The 14,335-nt window shown below is 42.7% G+C and overlaps 1 protein-coding gene across 6 annotated transcripts in view; it reads left to right on the top strand.

Annotated features, from left to right (window-relative positions):
• msi (musashi) overlaps positions 1-14,335 on the top strand; it is a 138,051-nt gene that overhangs the window by 48,328 nt on the left and 75,388 nt on the right. For 2 of the 6 annotated variants that reach the window (XM_066739764.1, XM_066739763.1), the window contains exon 2: positions 13,944-14,076. The exons of 3 other annotated variants lie outside the window; for them this stretch is intronic. In XM_066739764.1, the coding sequence (XP_066595861.1) occupies positions 14,021-14,076 (56 nt within the window). In that variant the 5' untranslated portion in view covers positions 13,944-14,020. Of the gene's footprint in view, positions 1-13,941; positions 14,077-14,335 lie in introns of those variants that run through there. One more of the 6 variants, XM_066739768.1, reaches the window with a different exon arrangement.

Genomic DNA, 14,335 nt, shown 5'->3' with positions numbered 1-14,335 from the left:
TATTTTGAATAAATTGGTGGAGAGTCGAGATATTCGGGCGAGTCGAGTTTGGCGCGAGTTTACGCGATATAACGTGGAATTTGAAGAACGCGTTTTAGTACTCGGCCATTTATTAGCACTCTCAGGCCGTGCATTTAAAGGTCACGCGACCATTAATCAGCGGTCGGTCGCTGGAAATTGCATCTCGCCAGGCGACAACATTATTTTCATTGATCTCGCTCGATCTTCGTTCTTTTTTCTTCTTGTTGTTATTATTATTAAGATGTTGTATCGTTGAATTTCGCTTCTGCAGCTTTTGGGGGCTGAAAAATCTCCATGCTCGCAGGCAGGAAGCGAGCGCTGGTAAAATTACAAGCCCCGAGGGTACGCCGGGGGACGCAGAGTTTATTCGTGGAAATTATCGGAAACACTTTACATACGAATTGGTTCTTAAAGCTGGATGAGGCTTGTTTGCATGAGGATGGTGATTCGGATTTATCGCTGAAACAAACGGCCGCTGAAACGCTGCTTAAACCCGACAGCAGCAAAGAGTAATGGCGACGAGAAGGAAAAAATGGAAATGGAAGGCAAAAGAGCCGTCAACCCACATTCAAATTTCTATTTACACTATAAAGACGAGCTTTTTTTCCGGCGGGATATTAAAATCCAATATGGCGTAGGGATGACTGAAAAATGAAGAATACGCGATCCTGAAGAGAGCCCGAGATGCCCGGTCGAAGCGCTCGAAATAGAATAATCATAATAGCAAAGTCGAATTTTTCCGGATAAATTATAGGCTTGGTTCTCCGACGTTGAGAATTACAAAGCCATAAATCTTTGGAAAGAAAGGGGTGTATGTGTTATTCGTAAGTATGGGTTGTAAGAAATATCGATGTGGTAGGTGTTGAATTTCAAATATAGCGGAGTTTATCGTAAAGGAAGACCGGGGACGCTCGTAAATTCTTGCTTTCTATTGAAAGATTAATACTAATCGAGGATGAACGCGTTGTTCCTACCAAAAAGTGTTAGAGTCAACAGAAATATATCATTCGTAGTATTGTTCGAATGCTGTCGTTGCGGCGACAAATTTTTGCCAAAGCTATAATGACTTTTATAAGTATTAAAAAATAGTTTATAGTAATTGGATACTTTGTTTTATCATTGTAATAAATTATCGATCATTTTAGGAATAATTGAAATGCATTGATTCGTGTTAGAGAATTTATAGAGACCATTGAAAATTTTATATTTAATTTTACAATGTTCGTAGGATCGTCAAAATATTTTATTGAATTAGTTATCGCAATTCTTCTAATGCATTTATGTACATACTTAATTTATTAACATTCAAGAGCATATTGTATCAATAGCAAATACATAGATATCAACTCCTATAATATATTATTAACATATATGTATACTTGTTGGTTGTCTCTTTCTCTGCTTCATTGTTGCTAAAAGAAAAGAAATTGTTTAGAAAAATCGTGAAATATAAAAAAAACTGTCTTCACGTTTACGTCTCGAAATTCTTTCTTCGCTCAGACGTTGTTAAATTTCACTAATCATGTAATTTACTGATAGTTGCAGCTACAATGAACAATGATAATAAAATTCATGAAATTGGTTTATTCAACAGTAATCATTATTTTAGTATTTATAGCTGCTTATTTATGCGCCTCACATAAGTATAACATACATATATTGATTAATAATTGTTATAATTAATTAATAAACACACACATGCTCACATTGGTGCTCCACACAGAATTTTCAACCAATAACTGGCTGTATTTTAATAATCAAGTTTACAATTAATAAAGATTTTTATATATTCCCTTATCAGTCAATATCAGGTTCCTCGTAACTTACCGAGGAACGTTGTCGCTTCTTTGCGAGAAAATAATAAATTCGAGTCGCATAGCGATTTATAACTCGAAGCGTGTGTAATTATTCCCGTGTGGTTTTCACGATCGATCATCTAATCGCACCATGCCTCTGGGAGTTGTTACAAGCTTGCTCATAATCGAGCGTTATCGAGGCAAAAGACCAAAGAGCGGTGCCCGACAGATCCTGGCATGAAAAATAGAAAATATCAAAATACTCGGCAAGACTAAATGCTCCCAATGCTTCCATGACTTCCCATTTGCGAGAAGAAAAAAGGTTCCATCCTCTCAGCAGCAGAATCTTTGTCTTCGAGTACACACGAATAAAATCTACATCTTGGCTAATTCGACCTAACCAGCGAGTCACGGGTAGAATAATCGTTACACCATCTTCAGGCCTATGTAGAAGAGGAAACATGAAGCTCGCAGTACACTTAGACCAGAGCTAATCGCGTCCCCTTTCGCAAAGCGAGTTCGAGCGTGCATGCACCGGGCCAGTAAAAAGGTGGGAGCAGCAGCGGGAGTCAAGATTATGGACGATGACAGGTCGTCGACAGGCAACGCTCGCTGCCTTGCCAAATGCCTCGCGCGTCACCAGATATCAAGATGGCTGTCCCCTCTTATGCCACGATCCCTCTTCCTGCTACTCGTCGTCGCTGCATGTTCTTTTCAAATTTGTGCAAACCTCCGAGCCACTTGATTCTCCCACCTCGAGATCTCATCTAACGCTGTAAATCCACCGTGAGTAACTGTCCGGATCTCTCCCCAATGTCCCCTTTTTAACGTAGTCCAATGCATATTATCTCTTCAGCATCAAGTACTAATAGTCCCACTGCACGATCCCACCTGCATATTCCTCTGTCAAAAATTGTATTGTTATATATCGCATGGTCTCGTTTTGCACACACGTATTCACCTAAATCCATGACGATTGATTTTAACATCAAAAATCCATCATACTTCTTTCTCTCTTCCACGCTTTTCTTCGGGTTTATGAATACTGCAAGATATTTCTGTATCCATGGGTGTGTTAATAGGTTTATCGTCGAGGACGATCACTCGCGATAGATCAAGAAAGTTTCTTCGTCGATGTTTATCACCCGTCTCTAATAATTTCCGTTGTTGAAGAGTGTAGTGCGTGGTTTTTTAACCGGAAAACATTGGTCGATCGATTCGGTGAGAAAAACTTGTATGGTTCCTCATCTCGTACCACTTTAATTCTCCATCGATCGAAGTATCCAGTTTTTCTCGAATGCCATACTGACGTTATTCGGAGAGACGAGTTTTGACGAATCTGCTTGCGGTCCAATCGCGGAGGTTTGCTCCTCGTTCGTCACTGTCGTTGGATGGATCCAGCTTAAAACACTCACCTTTAATCCTCTCTCGTTTGGCCTTGACGCTCGGCTGAAGATTCCTCTTCTTCTTTCTCTCCGCCGGTGCTCGTCTTCCGGCTTGGACAGACTGAAATTACAGCGAGCGTGTTTCATCCTGGACAACCGGAAGCCAACCCAATTTGCGCAGATAAAACCTGAGACGAAGACCCACCTTGGGTGATCCATTAAGCTCTCTCGTTTAATCGTTTCTTAAATAGGGAAAAAGGGGGAAAGCATCGACGGTATTGGAACGAAATTCTTTGTCCCGTAGCGTCCGCAGCCGCTGTAAGAGTTTTAAGCTAACCGTGATGAAATTATAATGAAATTGAAGCTTCCGGAAGCTGATAAACCAAGAAGCTTTTTTCCCCCGTTCAATGGCCTTTGGCTCCGTCGCGCGAAATTAAATGACACGAGAAATTTCTAGTGGAATTAAAATTGCAGCTTTATTTATAGACAAGAAGCGAGGATTAATGTGCGTTAGCCCGTGAGCGACGAGTGTGTATCATTCGACCCATCTGCGACGCGTGGTGAAATGTTTCGCGCGTGCTTCAACCTGCAGCCATGAAGGGTCCTTCGTAATAATATTAGCTGCAACCTCCGCGATTGTCAAGTCGAGCTCGGAAAGCTTAAATTCGTATTCGTTGAAAATAAAACTGGGAAAAGCTGCGTGGACGATAAAAGCGAATTTCGAGGCTCGATCCGGACACGTGGATCATTCGTGTTCGCCTTGTGATCGTATTAAACGATTTAAAACTTCGCAAAAAGAGTCTGTTGACTTTTCCAAAATTTTAACATCATTTTAGTTTATTATTATATTTAAATGTTAATTGTGTAATTGTTGATTCAATTATTAATAGAAGATAGTTGGGAATATTCAGCGTAATATCGGGGAAATTGTGGACGTAAACGATCCATGTGTCCGGTTGGAAGGTTAATGCTAAGTAATAAAATTGGAAACTCAACGTGGCCGTTTGGTCCCGGTGATGTTTCTGAAATGTGGAGGAATGAAAAATATTTTTTTATTGTCCACCGAGAGGAATAAAAGTTCTTTGACGAATGGAGCGTCCATTAGTGTTTCCCTTTCTTTCGGGATGCGAATTGCGAAGGATAAACAATGGCGATCCGGCATGACTGGGTTTCAAGTGCAGCGCCAGCTGACAGTTTATGTTATCCACCATATACAGGGCCATTCGCGACGTTCCATTTGGTAGCGCAGCCAATCCGGTACCATTAAAATTACCCTGTACCGGCGAGAACCACTAAAGCAATTTTAAAACCGATAATATGAAAAATTTTATCACGCGTTTACCAACGAGGAATATTAGTGCACGCTCCACTTTTGCTGAAAACTTTTCAAACTACGTATATATATAGTCGGCTATCGCGTAAAAATTCCAAAAAATATTGCACGTAACGAGCGGCGTCCTTCCCTCGAACAGGAGAAGGAAAATTCCATCATAAATCAACGAACGCAGGGTTGATTGATAAATTACGATTAATGGATAATCCAAAAAGTCGAATGGACTGTTTTTTATACCATTGGATCATTTACGCACGGGCTGGATGGAACGAGGCTGTTCATCAATTTTGGGATAACCAAAGCGTTGCAAGGTGGAGGGGGGAGAGAGGGGATTTATATGGCAGTGGCAAAATATCATGCTTGATCGTCTCGTTTTATACGTGTGTTTATACGTAGGTGTTAAAGAAATGGAATCGCGCGAGTGTCATGATACCTTCTGGATTTATGACTTCCTTGAAAAACTAGATAGAGAAAATAGAGCCAAACCGTGCCACTTGGACAGGCAGTTTATGGTCCCCAACGGCGCTAAACAGGAATTTCAAGTTTTTCCCATTGACCGAACGTCGTGAAGCAATATGCATACTTCGCACACCCAGTATAGCCACCTCTGATCGATCGATGATAAATCGTTAAATGAATGGATAGCTTTGAACAGCCTCGAACCTGTTCGAATTTTTCCCGATGAACGCGAATCTCGTCGAGTGATTATACACGATTCGCACTGCTAAATTCGTGTCTCTGATTGGTCGATCATAAATCGTTAAATTTACGGGCAAGTCGAATCGCATCGATTCTCCCGTAATTATCTTGCAGCACGAGCGTCCGATTATTGATCGATGATGAAAAAGCGAGTACTTTCGGTTCCCTCGGCAAGAACGAGAACTCGCGGGAAACTGATTAGCGTTTTTAACGAGTAATTGAAAAGGAGCTTTGGCCAAAGTTGGGATATAGTCTTGCGGAAATCTTCAGGGCCACTCGTAGATGAAGAGGAAGAAGAGGAAGACTCCTGGTGAGTCGGTCGAGGAATAAAAGTTCCGATGCAGGACTGCTTACGCGTTTCTTCATCCGGCATGACGCGACAGCAATGGATTACTCGCGTAATCCTCGGTCACGAGTGGAGGAAATTGAGAAAATGGTGTGGAAATAAAAGAAAATGAAGAGTCGCTAAAAGCGCCGCTCGGTACGGGGTCGGGGATCGATCTTGCCGTGGGAGGAGGTGTAAAAGCTGCTGCGAAATGGAACGGGGCTGGGAGAGCTAAGGAAAATGTCGAGCACTCTGCGCGGCTAACCTAGATTTCGAGTGCAGCACTACCGGAAATAGGGAGCACTCGCGAGATTCTATCGCGCTTCGCTGCGATCGCAAGATCCTGTGGGTTTTCGAATCCATGAATCTGGATAATGATTCGCTCGAAATCATTTTTCCCACGGGTTGAAACAAGTCACTCGTTGCAGGATGCGATACCGATTGTAACTAACTGATCGGAACCAATTCGGACAATGTCCGGCACTCGCGAGATTCTCTGACGCTTCGCTGCGATCGCGAGTTCCTGAAGGTTCTCGACTTCACGAATCTAGATAATGATTCCCTTAAATTAATTTTTCCCACAGACCGAAACAAGTTACACATTCCCGGATGCGATACCGATTTGGAAACCTGTCCGGAACATATCCGGACAATACTCGACCAACGTCATAAATATGACGCGTCTCTGATACAGCTCCGGCTAAGTCCCGGATAACGCGACCCATTTCAAGAATACCGTCGACCCTCCCTGGGTTCTCTTATCATTACGTCATTCGTTCCATCACCTCGGACATTGTCCCCGACTCGTGCGGCCGTAAAGTATATCATTGTTGAATCAGCTCGATGATTTGGCTAATCAAGAGTGGCAGATCGATAGCGGCCAATTAACTTGGAAATAATAAGCCTGACCGCCTCGTTCTTTGTTTTAATTGATCGTATTAAGTCGTTATTTAACCGAAGCTGTTGAAATCGCCGCAACGGAGTTGTTTGAGTTGTTGCCAAGAACTAGTCATATTGCTAGATATGTCACAGCTGTTTTTATTTTCATACTGGTTTCTGTCTTACGGAAAATAGCTGATCAACCTCGAGGAAATAGGCAATCCACTAATTTCGATCTTCGTGAATTTCTCTCGAATATGTTTCTCGCTAAAGTTGAATAATTTTGGGAAATTTACTTGGCTAGAAATTGGTCCATAAAATTGGCGAGTTAAGGCCGCTAGTTTTCCAGCACTTTTCCACCTTGGCCAACGCGGAAGGTGCTTGGAGGAGAGTGTTACCTATAAATATCTACTATTAATTATCTTAATTCGTGAATTAATTAGGATTAGGTGCGCCAAGTATCAAGATCAGCACGTTTACTTAGAGCTGCGGAGTAATTCAGTAGCCGTAAAGAGCGCTGTAAACTTATTTTACCGAGCGCGAAACTACTCCGAGCCTTCGTCAGAGGATCTCGTAAAACAGCTGACGTTTCCCATTTTTGTCTCTCGAGAAGATATCCTGCAGCTTTTTGCTTTGCTTGCTCGATCGTCAAATAGGAGAGAGAAGCAGCCTTGAATCGTCGAATGTACCTACTGTACCGTAACTCGTTATTATCTACCAGTGTGCAGACTGCATTATCAAAACTCGTTCTCTCCCTCTCTTTTTCACAAGGAAATAATGAAATTTTGACAAGTAAGCCACGTTGAGGTAGTTACAAAAAGGCGTTTGATGAAAAATGCCAAGTGCGATAGGACAGGCTAAATAATTAGTCGTTCTAGGTGGCCACCCACCACTTCCAAAAATGTTAATTTTTTCATGGAAGTACGGGATTGAATTAAGACTGGATCTAATGGGAAGAACGATTCTGTGAATGGAAAAAGAAAAGTACTTGATATAAAAAAATTCTAAACCAGCAAATAATTGAATTATGATTGCTTTGATGAACGAATATATCTGCTGTACTCTAAGCTGTAATTATTTTCGAATTTATGCCATGGGAACTCTCTTCCTCTAAAATGATAAAAATTTGCTAAATATAAGCCTCGACGAGGTAGCAACAAAATTTCGTTTGACGAAAAATACAAAGTACGATGGGACTAGCCGAAGAATTAAGCGTTCAAGATGATTCTTTGCTTTCTGAAACATAAATTTTTGAGGGAGGAATTGGACTGGAGAAAGAGACTAGGGTAAATGGGGATAACGATTATTCTACGATGCAAAAAGAAAAATGCTGGATATGCATTAATTCTTAGTCCGTGAATAATTGCATTAAAGAATAACCAGGAAACTCGAATCCACATAATTTTCCCCTTCCCAGTCACTTTTTGCTTTCTACCAAAAAGAACAAAACTACTTTATGATACATGCATTATTACCGAGTGCGAAGAAAAATGTTCCAGCGATTCAAGAGTGTACCGATCGATGTCTCTAAAATTAGAAAAATATAAAGCATTAATAACAAAGTTGTCCGTAGTGGAACGTAACGAAGACATCATCCTCAGGACGATTTTCCACTCAATTTCGCAACGGCTCGTCGCAATTATGTACACACTTTGTGGAATACCAAAGCGTAACGCTAAAAATAGCCAACGTGGCGTATACCCAATAGCTGTTTGTTCCCCGACATCTGTAAACTTTGCCCCAGTTTTCCTCTATCGTGGACGGACGAAAAAAGGCGTTTGTTTTGCTCGGCCAAACGGTAGGAGCAACTCGCGTTCGAGATAAAGAAAATGATTTCGCAGTAAGAGCCGAAAGCTGTTCGCTATCGCCAATGAGTCATATTATTTACTAAACAAAATTGCAAACTCTGATACGAGATTGATTGGTTCCGGGGGGTAATTTATTTTCGTAGATGTGGATGTGTCCAGTGACGCTTAGCTCGACAGCATGGTCGCTCCCTGGCCAAGAATACTGGAACGCCCGGAAGTTGGCTTGGATGGATCCCAACGAATAATCGGCTAACGTCGTCCTGACGCCAGTGCGACCTCTATACGACCACAGCAAAACTCCCAGAAAATCTATGTACCTTGCAATATACGATTCAGCGTTTACCAATTTCTATGGAAGATAAACAGAGTTTTTGCTCATGATCAGAATTATGGGACAACGTATATTTGGTCGACGTTCTTACAACAATTACACTTTCATCGGTTCTTCCTAGATTCAACATCCACGCGATTTTCTTCAACTTCAACTGCAACCCTGAAAACTTCATAGACTTGGAAAAACATTTATTTTTATTTCAGCCGATTATCGTCCCCAGATTCCACCGGTTTTCGCCTCACGAATCTTTCATCAGATTTCATTTATTATTCGTCAGACTGTTCCGCTTCTATATCGACCTTGAATGTTTAAAACGTGCCTCGCTTGGTCTCCCTTTCCGTTGTTTGCTCGCGTGTCCCTGAAGATTTTCCAAGGCTGGTCATTCCTAAGGGATGTTCAAAGTAGCAGAGTGAGTCGAGTGGCACCGAGATTGGGGCTGGCTATCGGTGAGAGGGCGTGAGGAGGAGGGAGAGCGTGTTTTAGGCGATAGATGCGATGGTGTCGAATGCATTGTGCTGGTGGGAATGGCGTTACAAATTTAACATGAACCCGTGCAGACTATATGCCACGGCAAGCCCGATCGATGCCGCTTCGCCTTCCGTACCGGAGAGATTATCAAATGTAATACCATGCACTTTTCCCTCTCCTTCTGCTTCCACTTGTATGTCTGCTTCCAACCCCCACCATCAAAGTATATCCTGAATCTTTAAGCCGCGCCCCAAATACAACTAACACGAAATTTCATATTCTGTCCATTTCGTCTATGCCTGGTACCTCTGTTAATTTTAAAGTTGTGATATTTTGTAGGAAATCGTAGTTGATAACTCTTCAAGGTTTTTAAATTCATTCATTACACTTGGAACGGAAAAGATTGTTGAAAATAATACGATGTACTTTTCTCCCACATCTTTCACTAGCATGTGTACTATCAACCTCCATCATGAAAGCATCCTGAATCTTTAACCCATTTGCATCAAAAGCTCCCATATGCATGGAATTTCCCTGTCCATTCCTATACAGCAAACATCGTCTTAGGGACATTTTTTAGTCTTTGTGTCCTGTACTGGTTATCATCACCAAAGCACAAATATGCGGACTAGTATTTTGTTTTTGTACAATAAAAAGTGCTTGATAAAAGAACCAATTATCCACTCTTAAAAATTATGCAAATGTGTCCTTCAGACCCTGAAGACAATGTTGAAGAAATGTTATATTTTTTCCTTGTCACGAATCTACCATCATCCAAAATTCTTAAAGATATCACAAGTATCATAACTCCCTGACGTTTATTACCTTAAATTCGTTTACCATGACATAGGACTCGGTAAAAGCGCTAATGTCCGGTTTATCAGCGCGATCTGGCCAACGAGACGATCGCATTGTCAACCGAACAAAAGCAATATTGGCAAGTTAGGCATTGACAACTAGACTGATGGCAGTGACGGGTACCGATGACCACTATGTGTAACATCGGCATTAACGGGTTTCAAGGGGAGCGTGTGGGGAGGGTTGCACCCTACTTCCTAGGTATATACACCGGCGTACCATTGCACTCCCATCGATGTTATCGATGCTACCGTTACATCAGTGCTGGCCACGGCGATGCGGACACATCGCGATGTCCGTGTGGTGGGAATCGATGCGGAGCTGTGTCAGTGGTAGTGCCCTGGCGCAAATATCCAATGGCCAATACAAATAGCGCCGCTCCTAGAGTGGTGGGAGCCAAGCCGGCGGCGTGCGTTCGTAATGGTGGCCGGAGTTTGCGTGGGGCCCAGGAGGACTACGTCGATATCAGACACGATGTGGCCACCACCACCAGACTGCCTGGCGCTCTCCTACCGCGCCGTTCCATCCCAAAAGCAGAAGCTCCGCTTTCACAACACACAACCGTACCATCTATCCAACGTTCAACCATTCGCAACAAGATCTTATCCCACCAACAACCACCTAATTACCCTATTCTAGAGCCCCTACAACCACTTGTAGGATGGGTGCGTGTGTCCAAGATATTTACCCCTACGTCACGCTCGCATCTTTCCACTCGTTAAGGATTGCAACATTATTGTTAAGAGATTTGTCATTTTGGTCTGTATCGAGTATGTTCTTCGGGTTCTGTATAGATTGGTTCTCGTACGTTAATGGATTTTAATTTGTTTATTCATTTCCACGAATCTCTTGTGATGACAATCAAATAATTCTAGTAGATATATTATTCGTTCAATTTTTTTTTGCTAAATGCAGAATGGATATTGAAATAATTCATCTGGAAAAGGAAAGTAGCGAGATCAAGATTTCAGGGAAATATTTGTAATCTTAGTAAAACACTGTATTATATTAATAATAAAATGTCTATCGCGGGCACAACATAATTAGCTCGATATCGGACACGATGTGGCCATCGGTAGACTGTCTGGTGCTCCCTTGCCGAGCTGCTGTATCCCAAAAGAAGCTCCACTTTCACATAACCCAACCCTACCGTCCATCCAGCGTTCAACAATTCGCAACAAGACCTTATCCGTCCAACAATCACCTAATTACCTTACTCTAACCCTTACAACCACTCATAGTATATATACACATGTGTCCAAGAAATCTTACGCTTACGTCACACTAGCAGCCTTCCACTAATTAATAACTCCAGCCTAATCGTTAAGCCTTTGATAATTCGCATCTGTATCGAGTATATTCCTCAACTACCACAGCTCTTTTCGTTCCTTTCTTGCAAATTAGAAGCTCGACTTTAATTTGTCCATCCATTAATTTACGCGAAGCTCTTATCACGGCAATTACCTAATTACCAGTTTCTATTACTCGTAATTTAGCAACCACTTGTAGCCCGTTCTGTACAGAGTTTATTAAATGCTGAAAGAACATAAGGGGATTGTTACTTTCTCGAAAACTCTTCCGAGCTTTTCCGCTTCTCCATCCTTGTACCTGACTTGTTTCTGCCTCCATCCCGGACCTTTATCGATTTATTTGCCACTTTTGGTGGGTTCTCTGGATTTTTCCACGAGTTTTCCTTCGATGCTGCGTGTGTTGGCTTCGGAAATTATTGGTCAACCACAATAATATCCTGCGGGATACGGAGAGACAATACCCTATCGAACACCACCACTACCACTAATCAACTCATCGTGTATCATCATCCTTGCTCTTCCACCGCTACATCACGATTCATTAAACCTGTCCGTACCACCCGAGCGTCTAAACTCGTTCCCAAATTACAGTTTCCGGACTTTCCATCACGAAACTTCTCATCATCCTTAAAAATCCATACAAAAAATTAACCGAAGCTTGTATCCTCTACTCTTCGTTATTCCTCGTCCAATGATCCAGTATATATAGTACAGTACTTAATTCTCGCGTCCCCATTTGTTTCCTCCAGCAGGAATACACGCACTCTTTATCGAATGCCGTATAGTCCCCGCTAACAATGGCATGGGATTTGGGCGAGAAATCGGGAATCGCGACCCTTATCGGTATGCCACGAGCCAGCGAACAATACTGTCAGACAATGGCGTCGATCGATGACAATAGATTTCGTTGAACCATACCCAGCTCCCGTTTGCAACTACGTCATTCCCGCCGGCTTTTCGTTTCACTGCCCGATATTCTCCCTAATTAGTCCCTCTCGCTCCACCCAAGCAACCCCTTATCGCGATGAGCAAAAATAAAAGAGGAACTCGCTCCAAACGGATCGATGCTATAATCTCGGTATATACACAATTACGGACACGATTCCCACTACTTTCCACAATTACGTCATTTCGAGATTCGCCATCCATCAATTTATCCTCGTAACTAGATTTACGGGACGCTTTCTCAAGATCCTACCGTTTCATCTTTTTTCCAGGATCAGTCCTGGTCCAATTCTCCATCCTCCCGGTCCGTCTTCATATTTACCCGGTGCGCGATCGATATTGCTGATGCCGGTCGAAATCTCTCGAAAAGACCGTCTGTCATTATCTCTGTCTACGAGCACACTAATGAGGGATATTGTTGATACAGATGTACCTTCGCTGAATACGCATTCTTGCACACAGGTGCGAGAGAGAGAGAGAGAAACTACTTTTACTGATGGAGACTGTACAGGGCGAAACGGAAACTGGAAAAGCGTAGAGTTTTCTGGAGTAGGATGCAAGATTCGCGAGAGGATGAAAAGGGGGGAGGTGGGGCGAAAGAGCCTGGCGGGTGTCCATTAACGAGTACCGTTTTCCAGCGTCCTCCTCCCACACCAGTCTGTGCCTCTTGGTGGCTCTCTTGTATTTCTCTTCTCTCTCTTCCCCCTTTCTTCCTCCTTCAAAGAGCATCTAGCACAATAGATCGTTCATTACCGATACCGGGACCAGCCCGAAAGCAGAAAGATAATAATGCGAGAAAGGAGAGGCCGAGGAGGCGCGAGTTCTCCACTGCCTCACCATTCTACGCCTCTGGGTTCTATATATATATATGTGTGGAGCCATCCACGCTCACACCCAGAAGAATTCACCAACACTAATCCCCTACTCCGACCTCGTCAACTTTAATACACACAGCGACGAGAAGAAAATGATTCCAACATAGTCCCATGGACCAAGAATCTCTGCGAGTTAATCGATACAGTCCAATGGATTTTCTCGCATTGTTTAAATCGTGCACGTGCATTTATCGGTAGGATTTGTTGCTTCAGGATGGATATAGACCATGAAACCGTAGCTTTAACGTTATCGATCTTCAAACGACGCTTCTTCCGGAGCCAACATAAAGCTTGTTGTAAACGCACTCGGGTGTGTTTGACGCTAGTGTGTAGAATCATCCATTTGCTCGTGAAAACCCATTGGCTGACTCGGTATGACTACTTCCCACGTAATGCTCCACTGGGCTAACAATCCGTGTCCCTGTATTGGTGCATCCACGCAGAACCAACTTTCTCCGCCAACGCAGTTTTTTCAATCCTATACCCGAACTGTATTATTAACGGTATCGTCTTGTTTATCGAAATATCGAGTCTGATCGGCACACGTGGTACCACTGCGTTTACACCTTGAAATTAACGATACTCTACCGGTGGATCATTGGATCGACCGGAAATAACCGAGGAAAATGTTTGGGGAGAGGAAATTGTGGGAGGGTGGAAGAAAAATTGTTGCTTTTGTCAGAAGAATATTGTTTATTTATCGTTTACTGATACAGAAAATTGGTTAGAGGCAGTTTGGTGTAAAATTTGGCTTTTTATGGAAATTGTTGTAGAGTTCGTTAAATAGTTTATAAATGAGAAAGTTGGCAAGAGCACTGGGCGTAAAAGTTTAGAGCTTTAGCTGCGAGTGGGAATGAGCTTGATGGAGGACGCTTGATGAATAATTTGGGACTGCTGGTTGTTGCAGTGACGTAAGACGATCTTGAAGAGCATCGAGGCTGACGGGAACTACCAGCAGAGAGCGAACGACAGCCGCCACTACCAATGGCTGCCGCGAGCTTTCCGCCAAACTTCTCGAAGGTTGGCATCATAGAGAACTGGTGAGTTAATTTCGCAATGTCATCGTGGTCCCTTCCAAAAGTCCGAGCAATGAAAAAACGCACGCATTACACGTTCACCACCGCAAGAGTAAACCTTCTTCTCTATCCGAAAACTTTCTCACCCATTTACGGAGCAGCCCCTGCGATTGGCAATTATTAACGAGATAAATCCAGTGGCGTAGCGTGTCGGAAAACATCGGGCAGGCACTCGACTGAACCTTTTTAAAAGCCTTGAAATATTTAGCGTTGCCAGGCCTAT

This window comes from Prorops nasuta, unplaced genomic scaffold, assembly GCF_024137725.1.
Source record: "Prorops nasuta isolate Cenicafe-Biocafe unplaced genomic scaffold, Cenicafe_Pnas_1.2 PNAS00021, whole genome shotgun sequence".
NCBI classification, from domain to species: domain Eukaryota; kingdom Metazoa; phylum Arthropoda; class Insecta; order Hymenoptera; family Bethylidae; genus Prorops; species Prorops nasuta.
This window is presented reverse-complemented; position numbering and strand designations above follow the sequence as displayed.